This window comes from Aethalodelphis obliquidens, unplaced genomic scaffold (assembly GCF_003676395.1).
Source record: "Aethalodelphis obliquidens isolate GAN/ISIS:26980383/991018 unplaced genomic scaffold, ASM367639v1 scaffold6, whole genome shotgun sequence".
Taxonomy (NCBI): domain Eukaryota; kingdom Metazoa; phylum Chordata; class Mammalia; order Artiodactyla; family Delphinidae; genus Aethalodelphis; species Aethalodelphis obliquidens.
This window is the reverse complement of record NW_020837950.1, coordinates 12419231-12438982: the sequence shown is the minus strand read 5'-3', so window position 1 is coordinate 12438982 and position 19752 is coordinate 12419231. Positions and strand designations below refer to the sequence as shown.

The 19752-nt window shown below is 37.1% G+C and overlaps 1 protein-coding gene across 9 annotated transcripts in view; it reads left to right on the top strand.

Annotated features, from left to right (window-relative positions):
• Window positions 1-19752, top strand: part of WDR19 (WD repeat domain 19) — an 83860-nt gene that overhangs the window by 34489 nt on the left and 29619 nt on the right. For all 9 annotated transcript variants that reach the window (XM_027103151.1, XM_027103148.1, XM_027103149.1 and 6 more), the window contains 9 exons: window positions 2738-2887; window positions 6935-7082; window positions 7212-7416; window positions 10026-10185; window positions 10610-10720; window positions 14284-14393; window positions 17272-17329; window positions 19276-19416; window positions 19497-19579. In XM_027103151.1, the coding sequence (XP_026958952.1) occupies window positions 2738-2887; window positions 6935-7082; window positions 7212-7416; window positions 10026-10185; window positions 10610-10720; window positions 14284-14393; window positions 17272-17329; window positions 19276-19416; window positions 19497-19579 (1166 nt within the window). The remainder of the gene's footprint in view (window positions 1-2737; window positions 2888-6934; window positions 7083-7211; window positions 7417-10025; window positions 10186-10609; window positions 10721-14283; window positions 14394-17271; window positions 17330-19275; window positions 19417-19496; window positions 19580-19752) is intronic.

Sequence of the window (19752 nt, the reverse complement as noted above, 5' to 3'; positions counted from 1 at the left end):
ATCACTCTTTGTAGTGCTGGTCTGCTGGTGATGAATTCTTTTGCTTTCGTGTCTGAAAACATCTTTATTTCACCTGCATTTTTGAAAACTATTTTTGCTAGATATAGAATTGTAGGTTGACAGTTTTTTCTTTCAGTACTTTAAAGATGTTGCTCCTCTGTCTTCTGGCCTGCATTATTTCTAATGAGAAATCGGTCATCTTTATCTTTGTTCCTCTGTGTGTAAGCTGTCTTTTTCCTCTGGCTTCTTTTAATACCTTATCACTGGTTTTGAGAAAGTTGATTGTGATCTGTCTTGATGTAAGTTTCTTCATATTTCTTGTGCTTGAGGTTGTTGAATCCAAGGGTTTATAGTTTTAATAAAATTTGGAATATTTTCAACCATTATTTCTTCAAATATTTTTTTCTCCCTCTGTTTGCATTCCAATTTCAGAAACTCCAATTATACATATATTAAATCACTTTAAATTATCCCGCAGTTGATGCTCTTTAAATTTTTTTATTTTTTTCTCAGTTTCACTTTGGATAATTTCTACTGCTGTATTTCAAGGTCACTAGCCTTTTTTTCTGTCATGTTTAATCTGCCAGTAGTTTCATCCATCGTATTTTTCATTTCAGACATGGTAGCTCACCTGCAGAAGATATATTAGAGTCTGTTTTTGTATCTTCCATGTCTCCGGTTACCTTTTTAAACATATGCCATGCAGTCATATTAACTGTTGTAGTTACATTGTCTGCTAATTCTAATATCTGGGTCAGTTTTGATCGATCAGTTATTCTCCTTAATATGGGTTATGTTTTCCTACTTCTTTGCACTCATGGTACTTTTACCTTTTGGGGTGCTGGATGTTTTTGTATTCCTAAAAATACTCTTCAACTCTGTTTTGGGATGCAGTTAATTTGCTTGGAAACAGTTTGACCCTTTTGAGTCTGATTTTGTGATTTGTTAGGTAGATGTGAAACACTGCTTAGTCTACAGCTGATTACTTCCCACTTTTGAGGCGAGATCTTCCTGAATACTCTACCCAATATCCCATGAATTATGTTTTCCAATCTGGCTATTGGGAACAGTCACTCTTCCCAGTCCTGTGTGAGTGCCAGTCACTGTTCACGCTCATCCTTTTGGATGGTTCTTTTTCCTGGCTTCAGCAATTTTCTCATATTTCTGCAGTGATTAGTTCTCTGCTGAAGACTCAAGGTAGACCCTCTGAAGATCTCCAAGGTTCTCTCTCAGTGCAGCTTTCTCCTCTCTGGTACTATACCCTACAAAGTCTAGCCGCCTCCTTCCTTGCCCCCACTGGATTCTCAGCTCTATCTCCTCACCTCAGGGAATCACGCTCCACCTGCATTTTCCCTCCCTTTGCCATGGCTTGAAAACTCTCTCAAGGCGAAAGCTGAAGCATTCACAGGACTTACCTTGTTTGTTTCCCATCACTCAGAGATCACTGTCCTTTGTTGCCTTATTCCAATATCTTAAAAACTGTTTTTTCATGTATTTTGTCTGTTATTTTTGGTCATTTTGGGTGGGAAAGTTAAATCACGTCTGTTATTCCATCTTGGCCTGAATAGAAATCTAAGATATTATTATGTGTTTTTATTTCAATTAAACTTTTTATTTTGAGATCATCATAGATTCACATGAAGTTGTAAGAAACAATACAGAGAGATGTTAATAAACCCTTTTCCTAGTTTCCCCCAATGGTAATATTACATTGCATATCACAACCAGGGTATTGACATTAATAGTCAAGATACAGAACAATTCTGTCACTACAAGGATCCTTCATGTTGCTGTTTTATCTCCACATCCACTTTCCTCCTGCCCCCACCTCATCCTTAATCCCTGGTAACAAATAATATGGCTTTTCTGGTGTATTCCAGTGATCTATGTGTCTATCCCTCCACCAATACTACAGAATCTTGATGGCTGTAGCTATAAAAAAAAGTCTTGAAATTTAATATACTAATTTTCCCACTATATTTTTTCAAAACTGTTTTAGCTATTGTAGTTCCTTTGCCGGTCCATATAAATTTTAGAATAATCTTGCCTGTGTCTACAAAAAAATCTTGTTGAGATTTTTGTTGGAATTATATTAAACTTATATATAAGTTCAGGAGAAGTAACATGTTTACTATGACACCAATCCATGAATACAGTACACCTCTCCATTTATTCAAATGTTCTTTAATTCTTTCATTAGTGTTTTTTAGTTTTCAGCACACAAATCCTATGCATGCTTTGTTGAATTTACACCTAAGTATTTAATTTTTTTGAGTGATTGTAAATGATATATTTTTAAATTTTGATGTCTACATGTTCTTTGCTAACATATAGAACTACAATTGATGGTATCTGGTGGGTTTTGGTTTATTTTTTATTTTAAACTTAATTTTCTAATTTATCTATTAATTAACAGCAAAAATATTTAAAGTAACATGACTTGAAAGTCACTCTTAAACAATAAGGGTATTTCTTGCAAGTGGAAAATCTGAAAAATCAATTAAGCTTTAATATCACTAAGAATGTTAGAATTAATAGACTGTTTAATCACATGTGCATTTTCATTTTACTTATTTTCTTGGGTCTGTACTTGGCTCATATAGTAAATATTATTCTTAAATTCTTCCTTGATCAAAAATACATTTTTTTTCTTTAAGTTAGGAAATATGTTTAACATAAATGCTGAAAGTCTGTATCTTCTTGACAACCTTTTATTTCTATGACTGTATTTTTTTAGACTGGTGTCATTCAGTATTTCTACATTGAAGATTGGCAATTTGTTAATGATTATCGACATCCTGTCAGTGTGAAAAAGATTTTTCCTGACCCAAATGGGACCAGATTAGTTTTCATTGATGAAAAAAGTGATGGATATGTCTACTGTCCAGTAAGTCAAGAAAAGTTTTCAAATGCTTGTCTTTAAAAAATGCAACATATGAAGAAAAAAATGTTTTTAAAATATATTCCATATATAAGATCATTTTCTCTTAAACCTTGCCAAGGATTGTAGTACTTTGTTATCATGTTTGTGATAATCATGTTTGTGATCCGTTTTCATGACTATTTACATCAAGAAAAGTTTTTCCATTATTTTGCCATTTTTCAGTGTTAAAAATCTTCAGAGAGATTTTTTAGTGGAAAGAATAGTTGTTATATTCTGCACCATTTTTAACCTTATTTACTGCACAGTATTACAGTGTATCTTCAGGTACATGAGTTTTCTCTCTAGAAATGCAATAGCTTCAGAGGGCAGGGACTGTTCTCTGTCCTTTTTGTCCACCTCAGTTGATTTCCCTCTTCCCTTAAAGATCCTGAACATAAAGGAAAGGTATTTTTGTATTAGGTGATTGAAAACAGATGAACCCATTTTTAGACTTAGTTACTCTTACTTTTAAACATCCTTAACTTTTTTGAGAATAGATTTAGATAAAGGAGATGTTGTGTTTTTACATTATCTACTATACTTGAATTTTTCATTTATTTTTGATATCTAGTTAATGATTTGTATGTTGCTGGTCACAGTTCACACAGCCTACAGCTGCTCTTGGACCCACCCTTAATAACTGTTCCCTAGGCATCTGTGCTTCACCACAGCGAAGACATGATTCAATGAAGACAGCTCTCCCCTCACAATACACTCTCCTAGATATAAAGACTTTCTTCCTTCCATTTCTGTCTCTCTCTTCCTCTCCTCCCTTCCTTTCTTTATCTTCCCTTCATTTTTTTTCTTTCTCTTTTCTTTCTTTGACAAATGTAACAGGTTTCCATGGGTGTCTGAATTATTTATGCCAAATTCCTAATATTCTAGTTCTTATTCAACCCATTTCTCGATCACAAAACAAATGAGGAAAAATGACCTAAATAAAAAGATGACCTTGCGTTCCCTCTACTTAATAAGGAAATTCAATCTGTAGAGATTTCCTTTCTGGAACAGGGTATACGGAGTTAAGCTGCCTTGCTTCCTATGTGGGTTCACCCCAGGTGGAGTCTGCTGTTTAGACAGGGTGCACAAGAGGGTAGCAGGGTGCAGCGGGCATCTGACAGGACTGAGAGTGAGAAGTGGGGTCTGACGGCTCGGAGAAGGGCCAGGGGTAAGACCTGTCCCGAACAAGTTGATGCTTTTTTCTTTCTCCTTTTACAGTTCTCCTTTCCTTGATAATTTCTGTCAAAGAGGCTAGTGTGACCTCCTTCCTGGGGTTGGGATGAGGTTTCAGTGAGCTGATTTTTCCAAACATATTATCAGGCATAGGGTAGCTATTTAGCAGGGATTAGTTAAAGCTCTGCCCTCTTTACCTCTTTATCACAACTTAAAACCCTCACATTCCAGAATTTTGTCACCTGTTGCTGCTCATCCCCAATCCCTTTTCCAAGTCTAACCTGAAACTCAGCTAAGTTAAAAACAAAAACCCTGGTGAAACAAATCCGCACAAAAGAATGACTCCACGAGGGCATAGCCCCTCCCTAACCCAACATGGGGTTGGGTGTGAACTTCTTTCCAAGTTAGGGTCTCATTGGTAGGTTAGAGTTTTAGGTTGTTGGATAAGATATCTGAGGGGCGTGTGGTACCCACAGGAGCAGTCCCTCTTTTAAATAATACCCAGTCTTGCCTAGGAGTAAGGCCAGCCTGGCAGGGAAGGGAAAGGAGAGCTTGTGGTGCAGAGCCTTCCCACACCTCAGACACAAGAGGAAGCTATGCTAAGGCCCTTGGACTCTTGACCAGAGTGCTATGCTGTTTTTGTTTTTATTTTTTAACACTCACCCTGTCATAGTGTGCTACTATTGCAGCTTACTTTTTCATCCAACTTCAAAGTGAGAAAAACATTGCTTCTGTGATGTATATATATGAAAGTATATAATAATTCAAACCACAAGTATTCCTCTTTAAAATTCCCATACATACTCGCAATTTCTCTTCATATGTACATTTATTCAACCTCTTTTCCCTCACTGTGTGGATGGCAAGGAAGTGACTCCTGTCATACATTAGAGTTGGGAGAGATGGCTTTTTTCTTACATGTGCCCTAATGAAAACCTTGCACCCCATCACTCCCTATATACCCGTAAAGGATGACTTGTGATATACTGTAGGAAGTTCATAAACAGAGGCAGTAGAGTATAGTAGTTTAGTGCATGGGCAGACAGACAAACCTGGATTTGAGATTAGTAATAATGACAACTAATATTTCCATGCTGAGTATGCTGTACATATATCAGGGATTTCTTGTAATCCTTAAAGCAGCCCCAGAGATCAATACTCCTGTCTTACCATTTTACAGGTGGAGAAATTAAGGCATAGAAAAGGTAAGTCACTTGTCCAAGGTCACACAGTCAGCACATGGTATCAGTGGTGTGAGACTAGGCCAGCTTCCTCCTGGGCTCTCACTTTGATTGGATTCCCAGTTTCCGCATCTATAAAATGAAAATGGTTCCAGTACCTACTTTGTAGATTGTATAAAAATTAAATGGGATAATGCACATAAAGCTTTCAGTACAGCATCTGCCACATAGTAAGCATTTAACAAATGGTTACCCCCTTTAAAACATTTCTACCATCTAGCACTGGTGTGCTCATCCTTACAAACTGACAGTCAGTATGACATAGTGGCTAGAAGCATAGACTGTGGAGCCAGACTGCCTGGTTCAAATCCTGACTCTTCAGCATATTAGCTGTGTGACTTTGGGCAGATTTCTGTGTGCCTGTTTCTTCATCTGCAAAATGGGCATAATAGAATCTGTCTTATAGAGTAAGAGATTAGAATTCAATATATTAAATTATAAACTATTAAATTATATATATACTTACATATCTTAAAGTAATTCTATATATTAAATTCAGTAAGTATAATTTACAAAAAGTAATTTATAAGGTAAATTAAGTAAATATAAGTACAATAAGTATAATTAAATATAAGTACACTTCTTGGTAAGCAACACTATCCAATAGAAATGTAATTTGAACTACATACATAATTTTAAATTTTCTACTAGTCACCTTTTTTAAAACAGGTAAAAAGAAACAGGTGAAATTAATTTTAATAATATTTTTAATTTAACCCAACATTATCATTTCAGTAAGTAATCAACATAAAAATTATTAATGAGATGTTTACACTCTTTTTTTCATACTAACTCCTTGAGATCTGGTGGGTAGTTTACACTTACCCACATCCCAATTTGGACTAGACACATTTCAGTGCTTAAGAGCCACATGTGGATATTAAATAGTGGCCGTACTGTATTGTATGGCTGTATAATATTAGTCATTATTATCTATAGGAATTTTATATTTCATTCTTATTTTGAGAGGAAGATAGATTAGAGAGGAGGCAGGTGTTTCTTAGCTTCACATTGAGGATATATATAAGCCTGTCTGCCTGAGGAATATGTGGAATCGGAATATGTGGACTGATTTTTTTTTTTAAATAGCTTATATTACTGTAACTACAGTTTATGTTTGTTGGAATTGCGCTGTAGAGAAGTTTTTGAAATAAAACATACCGAGTGTAATTTATTTAAATCTCAAATCATATACAAATTAATTTGTTTCTTCTCTAGTTGGAGCATTTCTGTACCCAGTACTATTGAAAATTTTCTAAGCACAAGTGTGTTCATAGTTTAAATTTCCATCATCTTGAGCAACTTCAACTTTTTTTCTTAACCTGAAGTTTTGTGTCCAGACTTGTAGTTTTTCCTGCAAATTCACCAAATTTTAGATAAAATCCTTGATTTTCCATATAACTACAGGTTTTTTTCAAGCCAGACCTCTAGGAACGGGAAAAGAAACGTTTCTTCCTTTATCTTGGGATGTTGCTGAGTTGAATGTGGGTTGGTAAGCTTTGCCAGCTAAGGCTGTAGACAGGCTCCTTCCTACCAAGGCAAATGATAGTGGTTTAAGTACAGACCTGGGGCAAATCTGTAAATCCTTATTTTGTAGGTTAATGATGCTACCTATGAGATTCCAGATTTTTCACCAACCATTAAAGGTGTTCTTTGGGAAAACTGGCCAATGGATAAAGGTGTGTTTATTGCCTACGATGATGATAAGGTGTACACTTATGTCTTTCACAAGGACACTATACAAGGTACTTAATCACTTTTTTTGTACATTTACTGAGAAATGCATTTCCATTGCAGTGAAATTAAAACATTCCTTTCTGATGTGTGTGCTGAGTATTAGCTTTCAGCATTAAGATGTCTGTTTTATAATATAGGATCCAAGGTCGTTTTGGCTGGTGGCACCAAAGTTCCCTTCTGTCATAAACCTTTGCTGTTATATAACGGAGAGTTGACCTGCCAGACACAGAGTGGAAAAATAAACAACATCTACCTTAGCACCCACAGCTTCCTCCACAGTTTAAAAGATGTGGGGCTTAATGATCTGAGGCAGATGCTGACGCAGACTTTAATGCTAAAGAGGTATGGTTTTAAATACTTCTCGTGGGGCCTCTCATTTGCTGTTGTGATTTTAAAGGTCAACTTCTATTAAAATAGTTAGAGGTAATAGTATTTACCTCATTTACTTCACAGGATTATTGTGAGGCTCAGATAAGATGATGGATATGAGAATGTATATAAATTCTAAGGGAAGTACTTTTGTACAACACTATCGGTGCTTTATTCCAAGAAAAGCCCTTCAGAACAAAAAGGTTTCCCATCACCCAAATAGCACAGTTATTGTGAAATTCTAATAAACATAATTATTTCAACACTCTTAATTTCATCATAACAAAGTTTGATTTTACCTTACTTAGGATTTCCTTTTCCTGCTTTTTCCTCTCACCTCTTAGGGCCACTGTGAATTTCTTTGTGGTTCTGATTCTTCTCACCATCTCTTAAATGTTGCTCTTCCGCAGGGTCCCTTGAGCTCCTTTCTTCTCTTCTCACTCTAATTATTCTTCCAGAGTGAATCTCCTCAAAGATGGTTTCAGTACCATCTATACGAGGCTGACTCCAAAATGTGCATCCTTGACTTAAACCTCTGTTTACCACTGCCTCCCAGTCATAGGTAGTTGGGAGTCCATGAGTTCCTCAAAGTTGCTTCATCATCTTCCCCAGCCTCCCCCGCTGCCCTAATCACATTGTACACATGCCCTACCACCCACCCACACCCACACACGCACACACACACACCCTCACACACACACCCTCTCAGACACAAACACCCTCACACACACATGCTCACACACACACCCCTCACACACACACCCTCACACACACCTTCACACACACACCCTCACACACACACGCTCACACACACACCCTCTCACATACACCCTCTCACACCCTCACACACTCACACATCCTCACACACATACCCTCACACCCATTCACCCTCTCACACACACCCTCACACACACACACCCCTCACACACACACACCCCTCACACACCCTACACACACCCTCACACACCTTCACACACACGTTCACACTCACACCCTCACGCACACACACACCCTCACACACAGACACACACCCCACACACACATACACCAGGTCCTTTTGTCCTCTGCTATTCCCCCACCTTAACTCAGGCCCTCACGTGGAGTAGTGTATAGCGGAACCACTCCTGACTGCTCTCTCTTATGGTAGCCTCATTACAATCTAATCTATTCTCTACACACTTTGGAAAATGTGAATCTGATCCTGTCATTTCCCTGGTGAAGATCTTCCAGTGACTTCCTGTTTTCTTTAGGAAGAAACCCCTGCTTCTCGGGGACCTCAGCATGACATGCTAGGTTCATGATGATTTAATACTAGCCTCATCTGTCCCCACTCCTCCACTCCTCTCTGTGCACTGACTGCTTGGATTCAGTATTTTTCATGATTTCTTGCCTTGGCACGAGCCGCTTTTTCATCCTGGGCTGCCCCTCCCTGTCTCTGTAGATAGTAACTCTTCATTCTTCACCATACAGTGGAGCGCTCTCCTCCTCCAGGAAGCCTTCCCAGAAGCCCCGACCACTGGCAGTCTAGGTCAGGGCCTTTCCGATGTGTTGCCTCAGAGCCAGGATCCAGTGTGCAGAGTGGTTTAGCACATGTTATCTCTTACCACTGTGTGACCTGGGCTGGATTCTTAAGGCCTCTAAGCCTCACTTTCCTCAGCTCTAAAGGAGAAATAATAATAATACATAGTGGATAGGGTCGTTAGGGTGATCCAGCGAGAGAATTTATACAAAGCACTTAGCACAAAGATTCACATAGTGTAGGCACTCCGGTACCTTTGTCATACTGTGTCATAGTCATCTGTTTTCTTACCTGACTCTTCCACCTTCCCCAAGTATGACTGCCTAAAGGACAGTGATCTGCATTTGAGCCTTACGTCTTGGTTCCTGGCACATAATGGTGCTCAGTGAATGTGTGTTGGATGGAAAAATGCATCAGTGAATAGAGGGGGAGGCGTAACATATTCATTAACGTACGGGTTCCACAAAAAGTCTCACTGGCATTTATGGTTAAGTTTTATACCAGAGGTCAGCAAGCTTTTTCTGTTATGGTCCAGATGGTAAGTATTTCAGGCGTTAAGGGCCATAGGGTCTGTCACACCTACTCAGGTCAGCTGTTGCAGTGCAAGCACAGCCAAGACAGTCCGTAAAGAGCGGGCGGGTGAGTGTCTGTGTTCCACTCACACTTCATTCTCCAAAACAGGCAGCTGTGGGCCATAGTTTGCTGGCCCCTGTTTTAAAGTTCCCAGTTTATAGGGATAGAGTACTAATTTTATTAGAATTATGTGAGAACAAAAATAATTTTCATCTGTGTGTGAAGTAAACCAAAAATAAATAAACAGAATTAGTTGTTGATGAGGGAAGGTGGTTATACAGAATAGATTCAGATTAATTCAAGAAAAAACATCTGCATAAAACTGGAAGAAAAGTTTATGTAGCTTTTCATAACTTGAAAATGACTAAAGATTAAGAAATGTTTCTGCAAAATTTATCTAGGGCATAACATTAAATTATATACTATCTGAAAATTGCCTAATACGGGGCAAATAGAGCTCCCTGATTAAGCTTATGTACTCAACTGCTAGGTTTTCTGATGCTTGGGAAATGTGCAAGATTCTGAATGATCATGCTGCGTGGAATGAGTTGGCCAGAGCTTGTCTACACCACATGGAAGTGGAGTTTGCAATCCGTGTTTATCGAACAATTGGAAACGTTGGCATGGTGATGTCCTTGGAACAAATAAAGGTAAACAGCATCTTATGGGAATTATCAGATTAGCATTTAAATGGTGTTTAGTCAAACATTTAAAATTTCTGCAGTTAATCTTACCTAACTCATAAACATTAATTGATAGGCCACTACCACTTCCTCCTAAGTACAGTTCTTAAATAAAAAACCCTTGTATTGGGCTTCCCTGGTGGCGCAGTGGTTGAGAGTCCGCCTGCCGATGCAGGGGACACGGGTTCGTGCCCCGGTCTGGGAAGATCCCATATGCCGTGGAGCGGCTGGGCCTGTGAGCCATGGCCGCTGAGCCTGCATGTCCGGAGCCTGTGCTCTGCAACGGGAGAGGCCACAGCAGTGAGAGGCCCGCATACTGCAAAAAAAAAAACCAAAACAAAACAAAAAAAACCCTTGTATTTCTTCTCATTAAAACTGCTTTTATTTGTAGGGAATAGAGGACTACAGTCTTTTGGCAGGACATCTTGCCATGTTTACTAATGATTTCAACCTGGCTCAGGACCTGTACCTGGCATCCAGCTGTCCCATTGCTGCCCTGGAGGTACGGCTCTCACCTTTTGTAGAGTTAAAATCTCTCAGCAACAGATACCACATGCCTTCCCCCTCCTAGAATTCAGACTTCAGCTTTAAGAATTCCTGAGTATTCATTAACTTTAGAAATATTTTCATTCTGCATTCTGTGGAGCCATAAAAGGCATGGTATTGTAACATTACCAAATAATTTTAAAGTCAGACTGTGTCCAGAGAGGACAGATTCCGTAACTTACAAAAACACACACAAATAAAAACAGCCACCATTTCTTTCTTTCTTTCTTTCTTCTTTATTTTATAGACAAAGATGTTTATTTTAAGAGTATTTGTTTTTTTGTTTCTTTTAACATCTTTATGGGAGTATAATTGCTTTACAATGGTGTGTTAGTTTCTGCTTTATAACAAAGTGAATCAGCTATACATATACATATATCCCCATATCTCCTCCCTCTTGCGTCTCCCTCCCACCCTCCCTATCCCACCCCTCTAGGTGGTCACAAAGCACGGAGCTGATCTCCCTGTGCTATGCGGCTGCTTCCCACTAGCTATCTGTTTTACATTTGGTAGTGTATATATGTCCATGCCACTCTCTCACTTCATGCCAGCTTACCTTTCCCTCTCCCCATGTCCTCAAGTCCATTCTCTAGTCTGCGTCTTTATTCCTGTCCTGCCCCTAGGTTCTTCAGAACCTTTTTTTTTTTTTTTAGATTCCATATATATGTGTTAGCATACGATATTCGTTTTTCTCTTTCTGACTTACTTCACTCTGTCTGACAGACTCTAGGTCCATCCACCTCACTACAAATAACTCAATTTCGTTTATTTTTACTGCTGAGTAATATTCCATTGTATATATGTGCTGCATCTTCTTTATCCATTCATCTGTCGATGGACACTTAGGTTGGTTCCATGTCCTGGCTATTGTAAATAGAGCTGCAGTGAACATTGTGGTGCATGACTTTTTTTGAATTATGGTTTTCTCAGGGCGTATGCCCAGTAATGAGATTGCTGGGTCATATGGTAGTTCTATTTTAAGTTTTTTAAGGAACCTCCATACTGTTCTCCATAGTGGCTGTATCAATTTACATTCCCACCAACAGTGCAAGAGGGTTCCCTTTTCTCCACACCCTCTCCAGCATTTATTGTTTGTAGATTTTTTGATGATGGCCATTCTGACTGGCGTGAGGTGATACCTCATTGTGGTTTTGATTTGCATTTCTCTAATGATTAGTGATGTTGAGCATCCTTTCATGTGTTTGTTGGCAGTCTGTACGTCTTCTTTGGAGAAATGTCAATTTAGGTCTTCTGCCCATTTTTGGATTGGGTTGTTTCTGTTTTTGATATTGAGCTGCATGAGCTGCTTGTAAATTTTGGAGATTAATCCTTTGTCGGTTGCTTCATTTGCAAATATTTTCTCCCATTCTGAGGGTTGTCTTTTCGTCTTGTTTATGTTTTCCTTTGCTTGCAAAAGCTTTGAAGTTTCATTAGGCCCCATTTGTTTATTTTTGTTTTTATTTCCATTTCTCTAGGAGCTGGGTCAAAAAGGATCTTGCTGTGATTTATGTCAAAGAGTGTTCTTCCTATGTTTTCCTCTAAGAGTTTTTTAGTGTCTGGCCTTACATTTAGGTCTTTAATCCATTTTGAGTTTATTTTTGTGTACGGTGTTAGGGAGTGTTCTAATTTCATTCTTTTACATGTAGCTGTCCAGTTTTCCCAGCACCACTTATTGAAGAGGCTGTCTTTTCTCCATTGTATATGCTTGCCTCCTTTATCAAAGATAAGGTGACCGTAGGTGCATGGGTTTATCTCTGAACAGCCACCATTTATTGAGTGCTCACATGTGCCAGGTACTTTTTTAAGCATTGACATATTTTAAATTCATTTAACCTTCACAACAGTCCTGTGAGATAATACTATTGTTTTCTCTATTTTCCAAATGGGAAAATTGAGGCGCATTTGTCTTTTATTTATTATGTGAAATTCTCTTGTGTATGAAGAGGGGGTTAAGGTTTGTGTTATCATCACCAGTTTCCCAGAGGTGAGTGTTGCAGGGGAAGGATTAGAAATGAGTGAAGGACCTAGTTCAACGCAAGGAAGGAGAGAGCTGTGGCTGTGTAGAGTAGCGGTTAAGAACGTGGACTTTAGAGTCAGACGTGGCTGGGTTCAGATCCCAGCTCTGTGTAACCTTGGACAAGTTATTTCATCTCTCTGTACCCTAGATCCCATTTAAAGGAGGGATAACAATATCTAGCCCACAGGGTGTTGTAAAGATTTAATTATGAGATTAGGTCTTTTGGAACAGTGCCTGAACAGAGATGGTGGCTGCTGACACTCACATTATTTCACCCCAGCCAGCATTTCTACAACCACATAGAGGGAAGCATATTTGCTGTTGATTTCACAACTTCTCTTTTCAAATTGTTCTATAGCAAATTTTCATTTTAAAATTTTAAGTGAACTAAATTACTTTTTTTTTAAGAAAAAATTAGATAATATTACAACATTATTTGAGCTCATTGGGGACACCCTGGGAAATTTCAGAACTTGGATTGGTAAGCACTGAAGTAGGAACATGGCTGCACTGAGTGAGGGCAATGATGTCATCCCAGCTCTTCTGCATTAGCTGTGGACACTTGTGTGCTGCTGGATTTGTAAAGGATTTAAGGTGATGGCTTCACAGTGGAAAGAGGTGATTGCACCCTGTTGTTCCTTTAACCTCACTTTGAAGACTGATAGGTCAGCTAAGTAAAGAGGTTGGAAGCAAAGCCCTATTGCCCAGCCCTGCCACACACTAACAATGAGACTTTGTGTGCAAAACTCCCTCTCTTTGCCTCAGTTTCTGGATCCCTAAAATGGGCACAAGAGCAGCTCATTACAAAAAGCCTAGTTGTGAAAAGTAAATAGGCTAATGTCCTAAAACAGTACCTGGCAGAAAATAGCACCTACAAAATGTTAACCATTATTAATTCTTTACAAAGAGTGAATAAAGTGAGGAATGACCTCTAAAAAATTAATGATTTAATCTTTAATGGTTAGTTTATATGTGGAATTATGTACCAGACACATATAAAAGACCTTGGGAGCCAGAGAGAAAAACACGTTCACGTTTTATTTATGTTTGCTACTATTCATCTCATGATATAGGTTCAGATTTTCTCAGAAAATAACATCAGTTCCTATAGTAAAGTATTTCTCAACTTTTTCTTTATTATCTCCCCTCTAAAAAGAAATATTAATTTAGCTGATTGAATTAATTTTAATTCAATTTAATTTTTTCCTATGGAGAAATATTAACTACTAAAGAGAATAAGATTTTGTTTAGGATTGAGTTTTGGAGGGCCACAAACCATTGTAATAGCCAAGATGTTTTTGGTCTCCAAGAACCAATTTTCACCCTTTTGGAGGCTCTGTCACCTGCATTGAGAATGTATGCTATAGTAATTTATTGTCTTTGGAAAGACCAAGTTTCATTTTTTAAACAAAAAGTATCTGTAATCACTTTTATTGAAAACTATATGGTGACTGTGCAGAATAATTTGCTATTTGAAATTAATCTCTCTCTCTTCCTAATAGATGAGAAGGGATTTACAGCACTGGGACAGTGCTCTACAACTGGCAAAGCGTTTAGCCCCAGACCAAATACCGTTTATATCAAAAGAATATGCTATTCAGCTTGAATTCACGTAAGTACTTGTCTTTATATGTTTCAGTCAGTATCTAATTATTGAATATCTTCAATTCTAAACCGCTGTTCATTATAAGGCCATTGATTTAATAATTAAATCCATTGATTTAATAATTGCTTCTTAGGTGGAAAAAGCCATATTAATTATACATCCAAAAAGTTTTATTCTAACTAATGATGTCTTATCCATGTATTTATCCACTTGCATTTTCAGCATCAAAGTCTAAGTTTGGGTCTAAGCCTTTTCTATATTTAGAGTCTAAATGTTATTTTGAATCACATTCAGCCAACAACAGTTACACATAAACATTGGGGTGACTCTGCTTTTCTTAACCTAAGTGCATGACCTTGACCTTTTTGAACACTTTGAGGATTTGCAGTGTGATTTCAAGGCACAGTGAAAAATACCAGGCTTTGTTCTACAACTTCTATTTGCTTAAATTTGTACTTTTTCTTTTGTAAATTGAATTGCACATAGATAAAAATTCAACAGTTAATGTTGAAAATCAAGCCAGAAACTTTTCACAGGTGGATACGTAGTGCTAGAATAATAGTCCTTCATGATGCATGATGAATAGGCTTCACAGATCTTTCCTACCTTTGAAAATGCCGTAATCCATTCTGAGAGATTTAGAATTTTCTAGTGCTGTTAATTGCTAGATGGTCTTAACTGTCAGTAGTCTTAATTGACAGACTATACATTTTTATTTCAATGCTGCATAAAAGTGTAAGTTTAGAGGCATTCAAGATCCAATTGTAAACTCACCTTCAGCCATGGTTAATGCCACTAATGCAGATACCTGCAGAGACAAAAAATGAATAATTCATTTGCAAATATAAGTTCACAGGTATATGTGCAATGGCAGTTACATCACAACTGGACAATTTCTTTTGACATTTATTATAGGATACATTCCAATTTCAAAAACTATAAAATGGGAAAAATACTGTTTTTTGAACAGAGAAAATGTGGTTCTAGCATTTAAAACAACATTTTTATATAGTTCCACTTTGTTTTCTATAGACTTTAGATTCATTGAGAATCTTGACAGATAATAGTTGTAGAAATTATTCCATCAAAAGTATTCTTTCATTTCTAACCAAGATATCTTATTTAAAATTTTCCATTTTGCAAGTAAAAACTTTTGGAGATTTTATTTCTTCTTAGTCAACCTTGATCTAAATTTGGCACATTTCTGCCTCTTATACAGTTAATCTATACGTTGAAAAGGTCAAATAGGAATCTTAGTACATAACACAACGGACAAGGCCCTCCATGTCTGTCCTGAGAGTGACTGGGTCTTAGAGTAAAGAGAAAAGGGTCAATACATTGGGAGATGACCCACCATCTCCTGTCAGAGGACAAACACCAAAGTAAGCCCTGGAACCATCCAGAAAACTTCCATTGTCTCTTGATTCAGGAGAATCAAAGATTTTGTAGCAGACCCTCAAAAACTGTCTCATTATAGTCAGATGAGCTGAGCCAGTTGAAAGCCTGTGATGTTTTTGATATTTTTTAACCCTTTCTGCTCAACACTTCACCGTGAAGCCACCAATTCCGCAAACTTTCACTGCTATTTCTGTGCTGACCCCTGGACCCTGATCTAGATACACACCCCAGCCCCCAAAATCAGGAGACTTTCCCTTGTGATAATAGTAATGAACTAAGTATATCTCATCATCATCCGATATCCCAGTAGCCACCAGCTGCTGATTTTGATGCTAAGGCCCTAGGCCTGTGCTCAGTTCCATCAGTCTGTTTTATTCTGCATCCAAGACATTGATTAGATCAAAGCAGGACCAGTCTGTCACCTGTGGGAGGGATTTAGCTCTCCAGTCTGGCACTAGAATAATGAGCTAGATCCACATGAGAGTTCCAAAGTAAAATAATAATAAAGTGAGTGAACTAAAATACCATAAAAATAAAGTGAGAGTTCCAAAGTCTTAATTTAGCATCTCCTAACTGGGTTTGCCCAAGGAAAACCTCAGGCTCCTGAAGGAGGAACTATCAGGAGACATCTCTAGCTGTGTTGATGTAATTGGGTCCAAGTATTAGAAATTCGCACTTAGGAACACTGCTGACTATGAAGCCCTGGGCTGTCCAAAACAATGTTCTCAATTGGCTTCTCTTCCAGAAAATTCCTTGTAACCAACAGATGAGGAAACTGAGTAAGGATGAGAGAGGTTGAATAACTGGTCTAAGCTGATAAGGTAGAGCTCAAATAATGCCATTTTCAGAGCTGATTAATTTATTATGGAGGAGGTGATTTCTCAGAGGACAATGGATCTCCAAATTGATCTTAAGTAAATCACTGGTCCATTCTGTTCCAAGCAATAAAAATGAATTGAGGTAATAAATATGACTTCTAGATATGCAGATCCGTGTTAGCATTGGTCATGGGAATAGGGAGTGGTATTATTTATTTCATGTATAATACTTCTAATCAGAATAAGAACCAGGGCCCTTAATACTGTCATCCCCAGTGTTTTCCTTCATTTCTACCCAGATTCTCTTAATACATATTGTACTTATAAATATTGGGTGTTTGGAAAAAACATTCTTTTTTATGGTCACATGATTGTCTTTAGTGCCCCAAAGGAGATAATTAAGCAAAAGTGACCCATAAAATTTAATGTACTTCCCCAAAATGCCTAGCATACTGCAAAGTTAGTACCTTACAGTCTTAGCAAAATCTAGCTTAATAATTATTCATAAAGTAGCAAAATAATGGACTGCACTTGAAAGAATGCATGTATAAATGTTGTATATCACACCTTTTATGTGCTTAAGCAATTCAGTGACAGATGATCTTTTAAATCTTGTATATGTAAATAAGATACTTGAATGTGTATTAAAATTCACAATTTTTTTTCAGGGGTGATTATGTAAATGCTTTGGCTCATTATGAGAAAGGAATAACAGGTGATAATAAGGTAACCTTGAATAAAGATAAGATATGCATAATTATCTTTGGGTTTGTTGTTAGTTTCCTTTAAAAAATAATCTTATTTGCATTGTATTTATTCCATATATAGCAGGTGAGCCTTTTTTCAGTTTATTAACAGCTTTGCAAGGATATGGTTAAATCATTTTAAAACCCTGAACTCTTAAAAACTGAAGTTGACAATATTTTTATCAGTCTGAAAAAGCTATGTTTTCCATACACCCTAATTATGAGCTTCATATTAAGGTTGGGAGTATGATTTCTATCCCTTCCCAGTTACAGGCTAGCTATTGATTTTCATAAAGCTGTTCCTTTTACTCTTAAAAAGTTTCAGTAACCACTTTGAAAGTGAATTCCCAGTCCATAAAAGTTTGTTCTGCCATTTCATTCCTTATGCTGTATCTTTTATGATGAACCTGGTAAGCATGTACTTTACCCACCATTCCAGTCCATTCTCCCATCCCAGACGATCCCAGAATTTTAGCTCCAGAAGCTAAATTTTGCGATAAAAATGGATGTTTTTAAGTTAGGTGATGTCAAGATTGAAAATCTTTTTCTTTTCTATATTATTTATAGCATTTTATTACAGAAGTAATACAATTTCAGTATAGTCAATTTGAAAAATCACCAAAGTATGTTAACCTGCAAAGTGAGAGTCCAGCATTCTCTCCTCCATCCACACTCCTTAATGGTAACCACTGTTCATGATTTTATATATTTCCATCCAGAATCTCTGCTAAGCATACAGATATGTATATAATAGGGATTTTTACTAAAAATGAAATCATTCACTTCCATTCATTCAGCAAAGATCAACTGAGAATCCATTCTGTGAAAAGCAGCATTTTGCTTTATGGTCTTTCCAAATCAATACATTATGAAAGTTTTAATTTTTTAAGAGCTTCTAAAATTTCATTGTTTGGATGTACCATGGTTTTTTCATCCACTCCCTTATTGATTAGTTGTTTGGGGTTTTGTTTCTATCAAAAACACCACAGTGAATATTCTACCTAGTATATATATCTTTAGCTACTTAAAATAGTATTTCTGCAGGATATATTCTTACAGGTGGGATTCTAGGTCATAAAATGTGTGCTTTTAATTTTTTGTACTGCTAGATTGCTCTCCAAAAGAACTTGTAGTAATTCATCCAGCTGTTAGTTGTGTAGGAAAGTGTCTGTTTCCCTCACATTCTCAACACTACCAATCTCTACCAATTTGATCAGCCAAAAAAAAAGAAGGTATTTCATTTTACTTTGTGTGTGTTTGATTATTAGTGAAGTCAAGCATGTTTTATTTATTTATTGGCCAATTGTATGTTTTTTTAAGAATTGCCTGATTATATCCTTTGTTCATTTATCTCTTGGGGTTTTGACATTTTCTTTGTTTGGCTGCATCTATTTAAGTTCGTCCTTAATTGTGTTATTAAAGACAGTCACCACTAGTCACATGTGGCCATTTAAGTTATTTAAAATTAAATAAAATATAAAATTCAGTTCCTCTGTCACAAAATAAATAAATAAAGGTTTTATGTTTCATCAGGCCTAGTAGAGAAATTTTCAGTGTGATAAATATTTTCTCTCTTAATGTTATTCACACATAGCATTTATGCTATGTGCCCAGTATATTTCCTCTCACGTAAAATTTTATACCAAGAAGACATACAAAGAAATGCAAGGTATTACGACAAAGGGGCAGTAAAAATTTGGTCTTGAGCACAAAAGATCTAGACTTCTAAAGAAAAAAATATAACTTTACAACAGATGATTTTTAAAAAAAGACTCAATGTTATTTCAAAATCTTGAGATTTGCCAGAAAAAGATTACCGAAAGTAAACTATAACCTTTGGGCTCATTTTAGATTTAAATTGTTTGGCTAGAATACATCATTTTAAGTTAGGGTCTGATTCATTAGTTATTTGCCTTCTAATTTCAGGAACATGATGAGGTATGTCTGGCTGGCGTGGCCCAGATGTCCATAAGAATGGGAGACATCCGCCGAGGGGTTAGCCTAGCCCTCAAGCACCCCAGCAGGGTCCTTAAAAGAGACTGTGGAGCCATATTGGAGAATATGAAGGTAGACTTTTCTGTGAATAAATATTCATGTGGTCTCATACATAATAAATTCAGTATTTTGATAATCTCATATTATTTTAGCAATTTTCAGAAGCAGCTCAACTCTATGAAAAAGGTCTCTACTATGACAAAGCAGCATCTGTTTACATCCGCTGTAAGAACTGGTAAGAATTTGCTAAAATTTGTTCTGAGCAGGTGTGGAGATAAATGTGTGTCGACGATCTCCCCACTGGTTTTCTTGCTGCTCCTCCCAGCTGTACAACTGTTGCCTCTATCTGGGCCTTCCTTCCATCTCCTCTTTTTCTTTTTAGATGAGTTTACATTAATAGTTCCTTTT